General features: G+C 39.5%; 1 protein-coding gene across 2 annotated transcripts in view; it reads left to right on the top strand.

Annotated features, from left to right (window-relative positions):
- The window catches only part of aldh1a2 (aldehyde dehydrogenase 1 family, member A2), a 73,336-nt gene that overhangs the window by 46,686 nt on the left and 6,405 nt on the right, over window positions 1-20,245 (top strand). For both annotated transcript variants that reach the window (XM_028823054.2, XM_028823052.2), the window contains exons 6-10: window positions 2,414-2,542; window positions 2,723-2,836; window positions 11,689-11,791; window positions 17,252-17,436; window positions 19,898-20,062. In XM_028823054.2, the coding sequence (XP_028678887.1) occupies window positions 2,414-2,542; window positions 2,723-2,836; window positions 11,689-11,791; window positions 17,252-17,436; window positions 19,898-20,062 (696 nt within the window). The remainder of the gene's footprint in view (window positions 1-2,413; window positions 2,543-2,722; window positions 2,837-11,688; window positions 11,792-17,251; window positions 17,437-19,897; window positions 20,063-20,245) is intronic.

Here is a 20,245-nt window from a genome sequence, read left to right as displayed (position 1 = left end):
CATTTGCAGGAGTTGTAAATCTCATCTCTTACTCTTCTCTGCACCATTCTTTTAGGAACTTTCATTTTTGGAGAAAAACATAGCTAAACAATGAAGTGACCAAAAGTGCCCAATACATTTAGCTGTGGCTTTTTAATAGAGTCTCTTGGGGTTTAATGAAGTTTTACAAAGGACCTGCTGCCTTGGGTCCACCATGGTTCTCCCTTGGGCTCATCTTGTAGTCTTGTCCTAAGTAACCAAATGTAATCGAATGTGCCCCTGGAGCTCACAGCATTTTGCAAATTTATGCACATTAGACAAAATGACAAGTGCTCTTCTGTAGTGGATAATGTCACCATATTATATGGTTTAAGGATAATAATTTACCACCTTCCACTTCTCTTTTCAAAGTTCATGGGACCAGACTGTAAGGATGACTTTTTGAAGGTTATGAGACTGAAAGTTCTTCAAAGTATGTATAGGTTACTTTTCCATCATCTGACCTCAGACATGATGCCTCTACGTTTCTATTAGAAGAACACTGGTAACAGGCGTAATAAACTGGTACTTGGTCTGAAGTATCAATTATTCTAGAAGCGATTTTGTCTTGATAAAGGTCCATATTAATTAGAATATAGCTATAAAGGTGGCATGTTAAACACAAGGCTGGCAGCAGGATGTAATCTTTCAATGGTTGAGAAGGAGGTTGGGTTACATGGGGTCTGGGGAACTTTTTTGGGGTGACCATAGAAATGACTCTTGCTGTGATATAGCAGTAAGTCTTGGACTGGGTGAAACATGGCCAACACTTCCGGAAGTAATAGAAATTAGAGGTGAAGGTTTAAATACTGCATCTTATGGGTTGGGAAGCTAATGCACCTTTATAGTTCTGCATATTGACCATCTTCACTTCTAAAATTTTAATCATGTCCTGTGTTAGAAATGTTGTAAGGACCAAAGAATGTGATAAAAAACTTAGATGGGAGACACCAAAAACAGTGCTTCTTGTAATTGAGTTTTGGATTAAATGAACGCGTGATTGGCCTATAGGGACACTTAGAGGTCTTCTTAAAATAAAAGGCATTCTTGAATCCTTCAACCTGCAACCACACATAAGTTAGATTGTTAAATATTAAAAATAAAAGAATCCGTTTTATAGTCGATAACATGTATACTATAGATAAACATAACTTTGGATGGCTGAAATGTACTTTAGCAATTAAACACTGGACAGAAGAGAAACATTAGACATTGGGCCAAAGCTGTCACTGATGAGCACTTGCTAATTCCTCAAATGTATGAAAAATGTGTACATGGGTCTTCACCCAGTTGAACTCCCATCATTCAGCACAATTACGGAGGGCATATTATCATGGTTTAAAGCATATGGATGCCCTGGTTGAATATAAACCACTTTATATCAGTATAAGTGTACATGGTGCAGGTGGATATGAGGTGGTCATGAGATGAATCAGGAAGAAAGTTGTGAGTAATTCAGATTAGAGCACTGAAGTGAATGAGCAGAACATAAGAGTTCATCAGAGCACACATGCCATATAGAGGGTTATGTTGCTTGGTGATTTGTTACTAAATTGTGTTGAGATTATCTTTCTATATTCTCGATGTATGGGGCATACATCTGAGGTAGTGTTTGTAGTGACTTGGCAGTTTCTGCTGTTTCCTTCAAAGCCCCTCATATTTGTACTGTAGATCTTGTTTTTTGTCTTCCCTGAAAAGCCAGCCAGGACTCCAAGTAGATGATGGCACCATACTCTTGGTTTCTTCAACCTATGCCCTGTGTACCTTTAACATTTATTGTGCCCTTCCATCTGATGTGGGGACATAGGAGTTAAATATTTCCATAGGTCTAGCTTTGTGAATTAACTGATAATTCTTTGAATAGCAATATGTTATCAGCTAAACCCTGAAGAATGCGGCTGGCAGCACACTCTATCGAGAGATGGCATTGCAAGCCAGAAAGCTCCAGAATATTCACTGCTTGGCTTTCAAATTCATGAGAAGGTTGCACAGGCTTATTGAAGTCTGTGGTTTGATTTGCAGCCAGGTCCGCATTAGCCTCTGGACTTAAACTAAGTTTTGTGGGACTTAGCAGCCACCCTGTGGGATAGAAGCTGAGCCCTCATTGATTAAGCCAGGTGTCACATGAGGCAGTATGTGAAAACAAGAATCACGTCTTGCAGCTGTGGTCCATCGGAGCACTTACTGTCATGTGCTGAATCCTTAGGAGTTAACGAGACAAGTGTGAGGCTAGCAGAAAGAGGCACGCTATTGCCGGAACAAGAGCAAGTTCAGATAAACAGGATAAGAGAGCTCTAAACAGTGTAGACTGGAGAGTGGGTGCTTCCTAAAGGACGGAATGGGGTATAGATGGTGCAACCCTGCCAAGCCTTTGCTTTGCCTTTTCTTTCCACAGTGGAACTTCCCGTTGCTGATGATGGCCTGGAAGATCGCCCCAGCCCTTTGCTGTGGAAACACTGTGGTTGTCAAACCCGCTGAACAAACACCACTGAGCGGTCTCTACATGGGAGCCCTCATCAAAGAGGTAACTTCTGCTTTCATGCTCACTGCTGCTTTTTTTATTTATTTAGATTTTCTTTTCCCTTTCCTTTTCGGCTCATCTCTGCCGTCCCATGAGGAGAAGTCTAATTCAGAATACATTATGCTGTGGTTTAGCTTGGCACTTTTTGCAAGTTTTCTATTTCCTCTAACTTTGTTTCCGCAGGCTGGGTTTCCACCTGGAGTCGTCAATATTTTGCCTGGATACGGGCCCACAGCCGGCGCAGCCATAGCTTCCCACATGGGCATCGACAAAGTGGCTTTCACAGGATCAACTGAGGTAAAAGGCCACAGATAAACTGCACCTGCAATAAACATGCATCCGTTTGCAAGCAGGTGGATTATAAGTTTCAATCTACTCATAAAGCTGCTAGATGGTAATAATAATTAAAATAACTTGAACCAAATACTGAGTTTGCATTAAATCCATGGAAACTAGAGGGTACACTAGATGGTGTTGGTACCATATTTTGCTCCAGCAGAATCATTACAAGGCCATATATCAGACAATGGTTCACACCTGGATATGAACTTCATTCCTTTCATGATAAAGATTGTCAAAAGACAGTCTTCAAGCTTCCAGTCTTCAAATCTAAGTTGCGACCACAGTGCAGATTGAGTCTAAGTACTTATAGATTTTAGATACTGGTGCGACTATGATAATGAATTTTGCCAGCAGAGCAAAGCAGTTGATTGAGTCAGAGTGTATGGATGTGATAAAGATTGATAATGGATGGCAGAAGGATACACTGGCAGGTATAAGTGAATGATCAAGTTAAGTTGGACTTTTCATTTTCTGAAAGACAGTAGACTAGATCATTGTCAAGACACGAGTCAAAATGTTTTGTAAAATGGTGAGTGGCAGGAACATGACTTTGGCCTCCTCACAGTACAAGTAACTATCTAGCAGCTATGAAAGTTGATATAAGGCCTTGATTTTATTAATTAAATCACCTTTTTAACACTTTAACCTGAGTTGCAGGACAGATATTAAAGATGTGTAAATGATCACATGTTTTATTTTTTCTTTCTGTTTTCTTCAATAAATAAGTCAAAACACTCCTTAATACAATAAGTGCTAGGAAATTGGGCCTTGCTGTCTATAAAATATCGTTAATGTTTTGTGTAATCTTAAATTGCAAGATTTAAAAATTTCTAGTTAGAGATTGTATTTTCATTAACAGAAGTCAGCAACATAACATAATATTCTCAAAACTGCTTAATCCAATACAGGGACACGAAGGAGTCAATCTCAGCAGCATCAGGCACAAAGCTGGAATCAGCCCAGGACAGTGTGCTAGTCCATCACAGGTCTCACTCACTCATAAACTTATACAAGTCTGATGTAGTATTATCAGTTAACCCAAATCACATAGGGATGTGAGAGGAAAACCAGAGGTAAGGTTGTGCAGATACAGGGAGAAAATGTAGTGCTTGCACATTCTCTGCATGTCTATACAGATTTTCCTCTGGGTACTCTGGTTTTCTTCTGACATTCCAAAAAGATTTTCAGGTTAGTTTAATCATCGATTTGAGAGTGCGGATGTGGGTGTGTGTCTGAGTGGGCCTTGTGATGGACTGGTGTATATATTGTATATATTGCACATATCGTACCCAGTGCTGCCATGATAGGCTTTGACTATCCATGACCCTGAGTTGGATTAAGTAAGTTTAAACGTGTTAAGGTACGTTATATTACAACGACAAACATCTGACTGGTCTGTGCTGTTGTAATTCACTGATGCAGAAATGCATGTGACTAAAAGACGCCAGCCTAATGAATCCTCACACCTTTGTCCTCTGCCCTACAGGAGTGGAAAATATTTATAAAATACTTTTAATAATATTCTGTACCATGTATGGCACAAACATGCTCACATACTGTATATTGTATGTGCATAATATAGTAAACCCAAGCAGATAAGATTCACTAGTAGCTGAAGATGCTACACCACCCTAATTTTTCACATACTCTCCCCTGCTCAATTTTTGCCTTCTCTTATGCTCCTCTGTAACTGTGAAAGTAGCTATATAAAGTAAAGATTAATTCACTGGTTTCCTAAAACGTCTCCACAACATCTAATCCTCCACAGGCACTTCTTGTGTTATAAATATTTGACAGAGTGCTTGAATATGTGAATTGTTGTCTTCAATACAGTTAAATAATTTAGCATGAGGGAGAAGAGATTCATTTACATAATTGTAAAAGAGGTAATACAAAACAAGAAAATCTACGACTGGAGGAAACACAGGGAATTAAAAGCAGCTTTGCATGACGCTAAACAAAAACAGACGAAACTCTTAGCGTAAAGCAACCATAAACTGTTTCCTGATCTATAAACACCAGGTCACAAATTATAACTCAGCTTCCCCTGGATGATAGCGTCCCTTTCAAGTTTCTGCTTGTGTGCGCCAAGTTCATTATCATCCCGTGCCGTTCCATGAATGGTGAATGATATCAGTGTAACCCTGGACCTTTACCTCACTGTCACACAGGGCCCCACCAGCTTGCAGCCCCGAGAGTTTGTACAGAAAACATGTTAATGAAAAACCTGAAAGTCACAATGCCAAGGACAGGCAGATTACAGGGAGCTGCTGCTCCTTACGAGTGCCCCAACAGGAAGGAGCTTCAAGTGAAGTAGTTTTTAGGCATTCTGGTTAAAGCCAACATTGCAGTTATTACAGAAAAAGATCATTCATAAGCAGATTGTCTGCTGTGAGACATACCTTTACTACCGAGGCACTGATTTAGGGCTGAGCTCTGTGTATGTAAACTCGACTGAGTTTTTCATTTCAGATTTGCAGTTTACTTTTCATAATCAGAAATATGTATGAGCAACTAATGTTGACTGTAGTAATCAATTGATCAACAAACATGCTAGAAAGCCTGCTTTTATTTTGTATAGAAACTTAAACTGTGGGCCTCATAAATTATATGCATCGATTTAATAATGAGAAGCACAGAACCATTATAGTATATAGAGGGATTAATGCTAAAAAATACAAAACTAGTGTTCTGTCATCACAAGTAAAAGCTTTATAAAGAATAATTCAAGGCGCAGCCATTGGCTAGTGTCAAAAGTACATACTTTATCTTATATAGTACCATTCCTTTTAAACACTATAAAGCCAGCAAAATGTCTTAAAATGTAAAATGCAAATGCTAAGTGCATATGAGGTAACAGTTAATATATAGTGGCTTTCATATTTGTCATTGTAGAGGTCAATACCAGGTGTAGTCTTGAGCTAGTTTGAAGAATATAGGCATTGTCTTATGTAGTGCCTTTCATGTACTCACCACAAATTAATCAAATTGCTTTGAAAAGCAAAGGTTTTTACAATAAATAATTCTAGGTGAGATTGTGGTTTAATGAAAATAACTGAAATGTTACTTTATATAGTTTCTTTCACAAATGTATACTTTACAAAAGCCATAACATTAAAAACACTAAGTTCAGCTGTGGTCCCAGGGTAGTGTCAAATACAGACATACTGCAGTGTTGTTTATCCTGGTGACGGATACAAAGCAAGCAATGTGCTTCAAAATGCAACATACTTTTCAAAGACTAATCGTAGATTAGGTAACAGGCTAATAAGAATAATTACACTTACTATTATATATATATATTTTGGTATTTGGTACACTGTATTAATCCCTGAGGAGAAATATATATGGTGCTTTTCATGCAGACCATTGTAGAATAAAAATAATGCTTAAAGTGTATTGCAAGGGTCAGTTCCAGGTATGGCCATGAGCTGATTGTCAACAACAGAAGCGTTATTTCACACAGTGCTGTTAAACACTACCACTATAGAGCAGATAATGTTATTTAAAAAGCAAAGGTATTATCAAACTAATTTCAGGTGTGGTTGTAAGCTAGTTTCAAAAATAGAGGTTCTATTATGTAGTGAGTTTAATTTGTGTCACTATAACGCAAGCACAGTTTTTTAAAAAACAATAGAGTTAACAAAGTAGGTGAGATCAGTGGTTAATAAGAAAAAAACTAAACCATTGCTTTTTTATGATGCTTTTCACTGTGACCATTAGAAAGTACACTGTAATTTAAAGAAATAAATCAGCCCTACAGCTAATTTCTGATATGGCTACTAACGGCAAAAAAGAAACATCATTATATGAGGAGAGGGTGGCTCCAGCTTGGTGGCACAATGTTTAGCACTGCTGCCTCACTGATGCACTGTGCTGGGTTTCAATACCTAAACAGAGTTTCCTTGTTCTTGCTGTGTCTCCCACAGCAAAAGACACTCAGGTTAGGTAACTGGCAATTCTCAACTGGCCCTGTGTGTGTGTGAGCCAGTTGTGTGATGGACTGCTGCCATGTAGATGGCTGGATTCCTGCTGTACACCTAATGCTGCTAGGATTGGCTCCAAAATTAAATTGAATTCAATTAAGCAGGTATAAGAGTGTTATATTATAGGACACCTTCATGTGTAGTAGAGACATATTGTGCCAGTATTAGGATACTCTTGGAAACACAGGTTATAAATAAGAAAAAAAGTATATGCTTCAAATGAGATTGTATGGAGCCCATTTGGACACCTACCACTTTAAAAGCAGAACTGGTTAAGTACTTGAAAGATAGGGACTAACTGGCAATATTATTAATACAACAGATTTATAATAACACCCCAGTGACTTGGGGTAAAAATAAGGCCTCTGTCTCTCTTGCGTAGTGTAAGAGACCACTAATGGTAGTCAGCATCATGAAGAGCATCTGGCTGCAAAAATTTCTGCTGCAATGCCCATACCCAATGGGCGGCACGGTGGCGCAGTGGTAGCGGTGCTGCCTCCCAGTTAGGATACCTGGGTTCGCTTCCCGGGTCCTCCCTGCGTGGAGTTTGCATGTTCTTCCCGTGTCTGCATGGGTTTCCTCTGGGTACTCCCGTTTACTCCCACACTCCAAAGACATGCAGGTTAGGTGCATTGAGGATTCTAAATTGTCCCTAGTGTGTGTGTATGTCCTGCGGTGGGCTGGCACCCTGCCCGGGGTTTGTTTTCTGCCTTGCGCCCTGTGTTGGCTGAGACTGGCTCCAGCAGACCCCCCGTGACCCTGTGTTAGGATATAGCGGGTTGGATAATGGATGGATGCCCATACCCCATGTGTAGTAAACCTCAATCAAATCTATAAAACACACAAAAAGCTTGTATTAAGTGAAATAAAGAATCTTTTATTTTAAAGCCAGCCACTGTGAATTGCATGGAGTTTGCAAGTTCTCTTTGAGTCTGCATGGCTACTCTGGCTCCCACATCCTTAAAGGTATATGAGTGGCATTCACTGGCATCTTCACTATGACTGGTGCCCTGTTCAGGTTTCATTCTTGTATTTTGCCCAGTGCTGCTGGGTTAGGTTCCAGTTCCCTATGTAGATTATCCTGAAAAATATTAAACTGTACGGCAGTATAATTGTATGTACTGTATAGAGTGTGTCATGTTCACAAAAACTAAGTGCTTTAACAAAGTAAAAGCTTCCCAAAGAGTAATGGCCAGCATGACAGGTTTACTTAACCATGCCCCTTTAGTATTTGTTTTACATATGTCTCCACATATTTTTTTTTCTGGGTACTTTGTGCTTTTTGAGGGCAAACATCAAACTACAGTTTTGCAGAATAGTAAAGGACGAAGGGAGAGCTTTATGCACTAAAATCAGATTAGCTCACTGAAGCTTCCTGGAATGAAAGAATCCTTTAAACAAGTAGAGTGAAGCAGGCGACGAGATACCGTAGACCACTGCCATCACACTGAACCTCGAGGAAATCTGCCTGTTGTATACTATTAAAGCCGGGATGGTGGAGGTAGTGAGTTATTTTTAGGCTTTTTATGGCTTCTTTTCATGCCACTTGAAAATCTAAAACCTTTTCGTTTATGATAAGTGGTTAAGAAACATTTCCTTTCAAAAAGTGTGTTTCCTTGTTGTTTGTCCCAGCTCCTAATCTGGAGTCAATTAAGTTACACAGTATCTGAAACACCGGAGCTCTTAAATAGACAGACAGTGAGTCACAAAGGTTTTGTTTATGGAAAAGTACATTGTCCACTTTTTATATTGGGTGGATTGGGGACGGGCACTGGGGCAGGGTGGTGCACCAAGTGCCACAGGGTGCAGCTCCAGATCAGGTGGCAGCATGTTTTCTTTATTTTATCAGAGCTTGCACGCCATGATCTCATCATTAGTCAAATAGATACAAGAGGGACCATCAAAGCAAACTACAGGAGAGCTGTGGGATGATTCATGCCAAACAAATGTTTGCTCCTGGACAGCTGTCGTACCACTCATCCCAATTTACTCAGCAGGCTGTTTCTTTTCATTTCCTAAGTGAGATAAATGCAGACTTGCGTTATTTTGAAAGATTGTCAGCTTGCTGGATTTTAAAACTTTATACTCTGAATTATTACTGGTAGCAAGGAAAAGCCCAATCAAAAATAAATTACAAATAAAAGTGAGAAAAAATTTGACTTTACAATACTTAATGTTCTCTATATGTTGATTTTCTTGTCTGGCTTTTTTCATCAAACAGTCTCCATTAGGACATTAGGAACCAACCTTGGGTGGGATGCCAGTCCATTTCAAGTGTCACTTATGAACAGATCCATCCTGGGCTGATTTAGCAACTTGCATGTCTTCGAGGAGAAGCTGAAATAAATAAAGAAAACAAACCCAAACTCCATATGCATAATTAATAGGCCAGGATCTGAACCCGAGACTCTGAACCTGGGAGACAGCTATTCTGGCCACATAATAAAGATTCAGCATTTGTTATTTACTGTCTTTTATAGTAAACCATTTTCTAAAAGAAAAAAAAAACAATATTACATTAAATGAATCTTATTTGTATATTTCTCACAATGGCACTTTACAACTCCCCACAAGATCATGCTATTGATTTCAAGTTGTGGATTAGAGAATGCATGAAATATATACTTTTATTCTCAGTCTTTTGGCTAAGACACTGGTCTTTAAATCCACAAAGCTGATGATTCAGTTCCCCCCTCACTGTATGACCCTGAGCCATTTAAACAGTCGTCATGTATCTTGATGTTTTAAACTGCCTTGGATAACAGTGACATCCGAACACTGAGTAATACAAAATGTAAATTTATGTAATCTCTGGAAATGAGGAACTAATAAAAAGTGCACAGCCTGTACTAACATATGTATCCAATAACCATTAAATTCAAACAACCTTTTATCACAATATGAATATTCTCAATTAAAAAGAACAATGCATATTTTATAAAGCACCATCTACTGTGACCCTTGACACAAAGCACTTAACTAAATAATATTAAAAATGCTAAGTGAAAACTGTAGTGCACTGAACACATGGGAAGTCAAAGTAATCATTCACCAAGCAGTACTCTGTATAGTGCCTTTCACTGTTTGCTGTTTTTCTACCTTCTAACTTGGCAAACTGACCTATTGTGGTAGGCTGTGATTGCTCGTGACCCTCATCAGGATCATCTGGTTCAGAAAATGAATGGAAGAACTTGTGCAATTTGTATGTGTTTTTATTTAACAACTAGGGGGCTTTGCGTCTCTGCCGCTCACGTATGTGGATTTCACTTTCACCAAACAACAAATATTTTGTTTCTCGTGGATACGCCTGTTCGTTGGGAAGAAACACTACTTTTCCCTGATCACAACATGAATTAGAAGATCTGCAAGTCTCTGACCTAAAGTTTAAATCCGAACAATGTATTCAATCTCTTTTCACTGTTCTGTTATTTCACTGAGTGATATTTTCCATTTGTTTGTGCTAATGCGATCTTTACTATCATTTTTTGAGACTTTCGAATTTTAGTACTTTCATTATCTCAAACCTGCTCTGCATGTGTTTCGCGCCAATGTTTTTGAACCTCTTTACGACATTCTACTTTGTCATCTACTCTTTGTCTTTTATTTCCGGCCACAGGCATGGTTAAATCTCTTGGCACAAATTCTCATCTCGCAGGCCTTGAACGTATCTCTCTGAAAAAGTCACGTCTTGTCCCAGGCTAAAAAGTCTCGTCTCGTCCCAGGATTTTTTTGTATAATAGAGAGATTAGCTAAAGAAGAATCTATCTATCCATTTCTAACCTACTTATCCAATTCGGGATTGGCAGGCATGCTGCAGCTTTGCAAGGCACATACACAGATATACTCACTCAATACGGCAATTGATTGTTCTGATCTAATAATAGTTGGCAATGTGCGAACAAAAGGTGCAGCAGGCACTACAGGATTTCAGTGAGTGCCTTTCAAAGCTGAAGCTTATTGTGAGACTTTTGAGCTACAAGAGTATTGTATATAGTGCCTTACATTTAGGTAATAGGGAGCATACGGCTTATTCTGTATGAATTCCAGTATTGGCTTTCATGATATTGCTTGATTGAAGTTAAGACAAAAAGTGAATAAAAAGGCCTCTCAGGATAATAGCCAAGGTAGGAATAGAGCTTTCCCATGCCAACATTCCTGCCAGTTAATCAGCCAACTGGAATTAGTGAAAGCTGGGAAAAATCCATCTACTGAAATTAAGAAAGGCTTTGCCAACCCCTTCCCTGAGTTTCTGATGAGCAGCAAAATATCTGAAAAAAATATTTTCAAATTTAAATAACATTTCCACTGACACGCATTCACAGCCCTGTCTCATTTGCCTTCTTTTGAGCACAGAGTGGCTGACGAGTCAACTGCACATTTCAACTGGTTTTTCAGCTAAGCTGCTTACTGGTCCCATGCCACTGATTCAAAAAGTTGAAATTAATAGAATTATGTATATCTTTTGGCAGCATGGTGGCACAGTGGTTAGCACTGCTGGCATATAGCTCCACAACCCTGCGTTCAGATCTTGGCTTGGTCATGGTCTGTACTGAGTTACACATTCTCCCAGTGTTTGTTGTGTTTTTCTCGGAGTACTCTAGTTTTAATTTTACTCCTTCATCCCAAACACACAACCATTTGGTCAACTGCTGGTTCTAAATTGACCCTATGTGGGAGTATGTGTAAGTGGGCTATGGGACACACTGGTGCCCCCTTCAGGATTTATGCCCAACTCTGTCAGGGTAAGCACTGGTCTTTTGACACCCTGAGTACTTTTAAGTGAATGTTATGATACATTATGATTCTGTTTTTTCCTTTAAGGTTGGAAAGTTGATCCAAGAAGCAGCTGGTAGGAGTAATTTGAAGAGAGTCACCCTCGAGCTGGGAGGCAAAAGTCCCAATATTATTTTTGCAGATGCAGACCGTAAGTATTTTCTTTGGAAAATTTGCAAAGAATAAATAAAAAGACAAAATGAACATTATCAATCTTTAAAAGAATACAAAACATTGGCTTGGTGGGTAGCTTTGCAATCTAATGGTACTTGATCCCAGTTCCACGTTTAATTGGATGTGGAGTTTGCATGTTCTCTTTGTATTCAGGTGAATTGTGACATGGAGTTAAGTTGTCTGGTGACAAATAAGGCCAATCAATGGGTGCACCATAGGCGTGTGATCCCTCATTTGCTTTGTGCGTAGTGTTGCTAGATAGATAGATAGATAGATAGATAGATAGATAGATAGATAGATAGATAGATAGATAGATAGATACTTTATTAATCCCAAGGGGAAATTCACAAAATTTCATAATAATAATAATAATCAGTGTATGGATGGCCAGATGGATAATTTTCCAAAAATTACATATATTAAGTTGTTTTGTTTAAATTAAATTAAACTCAATCTTTTCTGAGCAACTCTATGTGCCACCCTAACCCAGAACAAAGAAAGCCACAGATCAAAATCATTACTAAAGGTATTGTAAAGTTGATCAAAGGGAGGACACAAATAAATGAAAAGTAAACCCTAGGTACCTCACTGGGCCATTTCAGTCCCTGTTTTCAGAGAGGGTCACTCAGCCATCTGCCTATTATCCCAAACAATACACAGTGCCTGCAGGAATTTGGTCTCTCCACTTTCATTCCCCACTACCGCCCTTTCATTTTAGCCGTTGCTCTGATTCACCTCTCTACTCAAACTTAAATGAGCTGTTGGCAGCGAGGGGTCTTTAATTGTTACCCACAGGTTACTTAAATAGCAATTACTTTAAAAATACTTTTCTGAAAGCCCTGGGGTCAAACCACCAGAGTTGCCTCAGCTGTCCAAAGGTACCTCTGTATTCTTGAACTCTATTTCTCTATCAAATGGCCCAGAGCACTCACTGGTTTTTCATTCTGCCTGCCTCCTACAATATACAAATGGCACCCATATGTTTCCAGTAGGAACCTTCGCCACGACCAGCTGATCTGCGGGAGGTCACTGGGCTTCCTGTCATTTTGTGTTAATCTCTATGTTCAGACAACTCACACTGGTCTGACTGTTTAATGTTTTTCACTTGCTAACAAGATATCTTGATCTCCTCTTGCTCAGAGTGACCTTATCAGGTTCATTTTAGTGTTAAGACAGCTCTAATCCAACAACAGGCCTACACTGTACACCTTTTGGTTTACTAACTGTTTGAATCGAATATAAAGAATGCTACTTTGCCCCCTTTATGCCACCATTTTTCTTTAAATCTCCCAAGCCCTTTCTCTTACATTAGTGCCCACGGAATAGTTGTGACCTGGATCATTCTTTACACTTTTCATAACACCTTTTGGATGTCAGTGTTCTTGCACTGGCACATGGAGGGGTTGTCCAGTTAACAGTCTGGTTCTTTTATTGACATACATATTGTGCTGGGTCCATTTCCTGTCATACACTGACGTGATGCAATTTTTGCCTCATGAATCACCTGCTTGCTGGGCAACCCATTTCAACAGTCATATAAACTGTGTTGAAGTAAATTCCAATGTTATAGGGGCCTATGCATGTGGGTGTCCAGCATCTGCATGGTTATCAACAAGTATCTAATAAATCAAACACTGTCAAAGGGGCTTCATGCATATTTAGTCTATGAATCTTGAGGCAGAAATTAAAAGTGTTTAAATGTCACCAACAAGAGCTAACCGTTTAACAAGACTGGAATAACAGCATGGTTAGGGTTTATTGGCATTAAGAGAACATAATTCAGGGGACCTGCAGCAAGTCTGTAATGGACACGGCCAGCTTCAAAAAGAAGATGCCCTCATCAGCATTAGCCCAAGTGGTCACTAGGGATGTATTCTGCACTCTGAATCTAACGGCTGGAATTTGCATCCAGTAGCTCTGAGTGAGGCCGCACAAAAGAAAGGGGTGGCACTTAAGTGAAATTCTCACTGGTGCCAGGGACACAGAATGGAGTAATAAGAAACTGGAGGAAAATGTAGGCAAATAAACAGACCGGATATGTGAACGGTTTAGAAACAGAGAACATTGTAATGAAGTGTAAAAACACACAAAATGTTGGATATTTATTATTAATAATAAAAGCTACACAACAGTTTCTCATTATTAAGGAAAATATTATAGGTTTACAGAGTCATTATTGTCACAAGCACAGACTACTGTGAAATTCCTACCTGCATGTTAAGAGATTAAGGTGGTATAATAACAAAGAGTGTAGGGTTGTCATCTTCACAGTGCCTGTATCCTCATTCAGTCTTGGAATTCTGGTGTCTTCTACTGGAATTTACCAAGTTTCCCAATCTATACTTACTATATATCTATTCTCCTTCCATGGTTCAAGCGAATACTGTCAGGTTGATTTAGGATGCAGAATTGTGAGCTGAGGGTGAGAATAGTTTTTGAATGTGCTCTGTCATTCTGCACATTGCGATATGCCATGGCTGTGCCTTAAACATGTAATTTGTCAATGGCTGCAACCACCATGTGTTGTTTATGCTGCCTTAAACTGACAGTTATCTAGTAGTCACCTATAGCCATTCCAGTTCTTTTCTGGGGTATAGGCTCTTCATCTTCAAACTTTACTCATGTCCTCATCTCTGTATTCCTACATTTTTGACATTTGCTATTGTATTTGATCACACATTACCTAACAATTTTGATTGGATAGGGCTTATTAGATTTTGACCTTGATGATTGTGTTTTTATTTTCATTGCCTGTACTGCCACAGGTTTACTGATCCTCCTTTTGCTGATTTAACTATGTCTTCTCATTCTAAGGGGTGGAGTGGTGGCCCTGAGGCTAGGGATCTGTGCCAGCAATCGGAAGGTTGCCAGTTCAAATCCCATAAACTCCAGAAGTGACTCTACTACATTTGGCCCTTGAATAAGGCCCTTAACCTGTAATTGTTTTGTCCCGAGTATGATGTTAATCTCATCCGGCCCTACAAACAGGTCCTCCAATTTACAGGGAAAACTTGGGGGCTGGTGGCAAGATTGGCACTCCAGCCACTGTAAGAAACCTCTCACTGTTCCAGTGTGGTGCTGTGGTGTCACCCACTGCACTCAGGGCCCAATCTAGATGGTTCATCGTGTGGTGGCTGTGGTAATGTGCTATCAGCGCAAGCTCCTAACCTCCTCCTCTCACTGTCCAATAATCAGTCTTGTTAAAGCAAGCTTTCCTTTTTCACAAATAGCCTATTCTCAATAAGGTTTAACCATGAAGTGGAGTTATATTTACATCTTGGTTTGGGCTAAATATGTAGCGACATGAAACAGGCACCCCCAGTAGGCCTGATTTCTGCTATATACCAGTTTCTACTGGGCTAAGGTCCTTCTGTCTGTGACGCTGTGTTGAATGTTTCATGAATACTTTTAAAACAATTGATACCTCTTATTCAGTTAAAACATTGTAGTCTTTACTCTTTCCTTCCTCCACACAGACACCCATCCAAAACAACCTGTGGCCCATTAAAAGCAAGCACCATCTATTTGCACCTCCAACACATTATACAAAATAGGAGACAATGCAATGACCAGGGGAAGGCATGTAATTAAAAAGTGTGGATTAGGGAGTGTTTCACTAAAGCAGGCCTTCCTCTCCGTAATATTCACAACTACCACATGCTGGGCTCACGAGCCCTTAAGTATACAAAATCCAATTCTTTTAGCATAATGGAAGCAAAGTCTTGTTTCTGAACTCAAAATATAATTCACTATATATATATATATATATGGTTGAAATAGTTTACTGTCAAATAAATGCAAAGAGTACGCGACACGTGTTTCGCCCTCATTCTGGGCTCATCAGGTGTACACACTCCACTGCACTCCCTCTCGGGAATCGAACCTCGGACGTCAGTGCCAGAGGCGATGCCCCTAATGTTGCGCCACGGCGTGTGGTTGGTTTATTTGACAGCATGTAGATTGGGGTAATTACATTCACGGCATTCGAAGTCTGTGTCACAATCTGATTGTATGGGTGGTTACCTACCAGGTAACGCTTGTGGTTGGCCAGCAATCTGCTAACATCCGCCACGGTGCCCTCAGTTTGTGAGAAAGTCATGACAAAATACAAAAGGAGGTCAACCACAGTGGAACCAGGCCAATACAGGCAGGACTGCTGTTGGAGCCTCGACCCAGTAGGAGTCTTTTTTCTGTTGCACTATATTAAACAAATAACTGTAGAATCAAAAACAGAATAATGGCAAATACAGAGGGAAGTTGACCAAAGTGGAGACACGCCTAACCAGGCGGCACTACTTCTGGAGCCTCGGCCCAGTATGAGTCTTTTTTCTGTTGCACTATATTAAACAGATAACCACAGAATCAAAAACAGAAGAGGCGCTGACGTCCGAGGTTCGATTCCCGAGAGGGAGTGCAGTGGAGTTTGTACGCCTGATGAGCCCAGAATGAGGGCGAAACACGTGTCGCGTACTCTTTGCATTTATTTGACAGTAAACTATTTCAACCATTCTATGATCTGCTCCTCACAAACTGAGGGCACCGTGGCGGATGTTAGCAGATTGCTGGCCAACCACAAGCGTTACCTGGTAGGTAACCACCCATACAATCAGATTGTGACACAGACTTCGAATGCCGTGAAATATATATATATATATATATATATATATATATATATATATATATATATATATATATATATATATATATATATACTCTGTACATTTCTCAGACAGGTTACTTGGCAAGTATACATTTTCAGTGTCTAAAACTGGAACCTTGTCCAGCACTGTTTCCTTCACTTCACGTTGTGTTACTGGGAGAGGCTACAGTCTCACAATTATATGGATTGGATAACAGATGAATGGAGTATACTCCAGCTTTAAGTAAAACTGGTTTTCTAGCAGCAAACAATTGCCCATTTCATGCACTCTATGCAAAAATAAAAGTAAATATAAATTTCAGAGACACTGGACCATATTGATCAGCATCAGCATTTAAATCAGTTCTATTAAAAGATAAAGTGTGCCAGTGCCTCAAACTGGTCTTATATTCATGCAGTCTGCAGTGTTTTTACTGGTCTTCAAACAGCTGGATATTTTGTCAGCTGATCTAATGAAAGGTTCACCCTGAATGTACGACTTTTGGCAGTTGTCTTTACAAAGCCACCATCAATTAACTCCATTCTGCATGACTGTTAAAATAAAAACTATGTCAGGTTTGTCCATTTTCTTTTGGGTGTTCATGAGGAATCTACTAACATTTCATAACAGGAGCTACCTATGGAGCATCTTAGTACTGTGTATGTAACAAGAGCATAATAAAGGCTTTGTTTGTGTTACACAGCAGTAGGCGACTAATACCTGCACTATAGGTAGGTAGCCAGTAAAGTTTCTGCTCTAAAGACTTCCTAACAGTCTGTACCTGACCTTCTTTACAGTGGACTATGCGGTGGAGCAGGCTCACCAGGGGGTGTTCTTTAATCAAGGCCAGTGCTGTACAGCAGGCTCACGAATATATGTGGAGGAGGCCATTTATGATGAATTTGTTCGGAAAAGCGTTGAGCGAGCAAAGAGGAGAGTAGTAGGAAGTCCCTTTGACCCCAGCACTGAACAGGGACCACAGGTAACAATTACTGATAACATGTTATGTTTTGTAGATTTTCTTTCTATTGTATATAATGAATTTCCTGCTTTGATAATGAAAATTTTGACTTTGTAATATTTTATTTTAAGCGTGGCTGCTCTGGCATAGTTTGTTATGGAATTAAATGACTACTGAATATGGCATCATGTCACCCATAGATCCTCTTTTATTGGAAATAAGCTGCTACTTTTGGCCATATACCTTATCAGTTCTCTGTTGTTCTGCATGTGCAGACAAAAATCTCAGTCCAACTGTTTAATAGCTTTAACAGGCTTTAAGGAGATATCTTGATTCTCCTATTGCTCAGGAACCATCTTGTCAGTTTCATGGTAATTAAATTACTGCAATATCTCTAATGTCTTCTTTGATCTCAGAAATATCAAACAGAAGGCAATATTACTGCATCTAAAAATTGCCTTAAAATCATCTTCTAATATTAGATTCTAAGCTACCAGCCTATTTATGAAAAACATTTTGGATTTCATTCAGTTTCCTTATTTGTAAGATATTTGCTTTTTTATGTTTTCCCTGTTCTTAATCAAGTCTTAGGAATGATACAATAAGACATTAAAGATTTTTCTGAGCTGAACTGTTTCTTATGATCAACCCGTTTGTTGGGTGTCAGCTCTTCTTTGTTGTTTTCTGAATCACTGTCAAATGAAATTTAAATGTATCTGGTTTTTAATAACTAGCATCTAAGGGTCAAACACCATGGCTGGTTGAAGTTTTTGTAGAGTCTGCATGTTGTCCCCATGTCTGGATGGGCTGTCCTCTGAGCCATCTAGTTTTCAACCTACAACTCCTGCCCTCCTCATCTGTACAACCTCTGGCATCTCTTAGTCAAGTCACTTGAGGCCATGTCAACACGCAACTTTCCAGTTCCAGGGCCAGGTCTGGAATTTCATCCCCACTTCATCTAACTGGCTCCAGTAAAGGGGTGGACAACCCAAATCACCTGTCCACTATTAACTGGTAGCGAGGAGTTGCTCATTGGCTACCGAGGCTAGCCTTCATCCCCTACCATCCTTTTACTTTTGATTACCCACAAGGTAACTGTTTATAAGGTTCTAACTACTCTTGTGTTGTGGTAATCTTACTATGTCCCTGGCACAGCTACCCTCCTTTCCTCCTATCTGTTTCACAGACCAGGCAATAAAGGGTCCAATTTCTACAATAAAGAGCTCCCTTTCGGCTACAACCTGGCACCCTTTAACATGTGTAACATTGCAGTGATCAAGACAACAAAACTGAAAGTTTAACTACTTCAGAGAGTAATGAATCTGCCAATGGGGGACACGGCCTCTTACAAGTACAGATGGTTAACATCATTTGTTTCAATTCAATTTATATTTGTATGGTGCTCTTTGTGAATACAGATTCTCAAAGTACTTGTACAAATTTTCAACTATAATGCACAAAATTATTAAGAAATAATACATAAACACCGAAAGTTTGATCATGACCGTTCTTTCTCCCTTTGGAGACTTTCACATATGTCATATTTGAGGCTTATTATATCAATATAACAAGTCAGAAAAGAGCAAATGGTTGAATGGATGGCCGTCAATTTAATCCTAGAAGATATTTATCTGATTGTATCTGTAGTGATTAGGACTTTGAAACATGCAGGTTTGATTGCCACCTTTGCCAGAAGTAAAAGCAGTTACAATAACATCAATATTTTAAGCTTTGCGCTTGGTAATTCCAATATGGATCAGCTTTCTAGGATTTTGGAGAAGTCTGAGCATGGCCTGACATTTTTATCCTTTAAAGAATTAGGCAGATACGTGCCACATGCAACCTCATTATTTTGAGGTTTCTAAATGGGAAGGCAAGCATCTTGGCACCATTGTGGCTCCAAAATATTGAAGCCGCCTTTGTGTATAAGTCAGCCAAAGCCAACATGGTGAAATAAGAGACGTCATTTTGTTTCCTTCTCTACTTTATTTCCAGCAATGATTGTGCTTATTTTACTAACACCTCACTTCTCATTTACTCTGCTTGTGAATCAGACTTTTAGCACTGAAGGCAGATTTTAGCATGTGGATTCAAAACCAGCTGCAGTCCATGGGCTTCTGGACTGGCAGGCCATGTTCCACAAGTTTCCCCATTCCCCATTCACGCAAACATCTAACATGAAAGTGCTGCTTAGAATTAGGATGTGAATTGTGAGTTCCTCCATCCGCAAAACCACTTAGTGTTCGCATGGGTCACACGGTCCTCACTTGCATTATCTAAAACTGGTCTTCTAGTCATCTGCTTCACATCACACCCTTTAAAACTCTGTGATCTTCAATACATAATGTTTGTATGCCTCTCTGGATTTTCCTTATATTGTTTTCCGCACATGTTGTCTATATCCCAGTTCTGACTTTTTGTCTATTACTTTTGTTAAAAATGAACATTTCCAAACTCCTATAATCTCCCATTTTCCCTACAGATCAATAAAGAGCAGTACACTCGGATCCTGGAGCTCATCCAGAGTGGAATTACAGAGGGAGCAAAACTGGAATGTGGCGGAAAGCCCTTAGGAAGGAAAGGGTTCTTCATCGAGCCGACTGTTTTCTCCAATGTGAAGGATGAAATGAGGATTGCAAAGGAAGAGGTAAGAATCATACCACATGTCAAAGCTTGGTTATGGCTCATATTGACTCTTTCGGGTGGTAGGAGAGTATAAAGAGAAGCAAACAATCCAGTCATGGTCATAAAAACACAATTAAAAAGATACCACCGTGACCGGCTGTCACATAAAAAGTCTAGTTCTGTTCATCAAGACATAAATGAAGGA

This window comes from Erpetoichthys calabaricus, chromosome 17, assembly GCF_900747795.2.
Source record: "Erpetoichthys calabaricus chromosome 17, fErpCal1.3, whole genome shotgun sequence".
Lineage (NCBI taxonomy): Eukaryota > Metazoa > Chordata > Cladistia > Polypteriformes > Polypteridae > Erpetoichthys > Erpetoichthys calabaricus.
The sequence above is the reverse complement of the archived record's forward strand: the minus strand, read 5'-3'. Positions and strand labels throughout refer to the sequence as shown.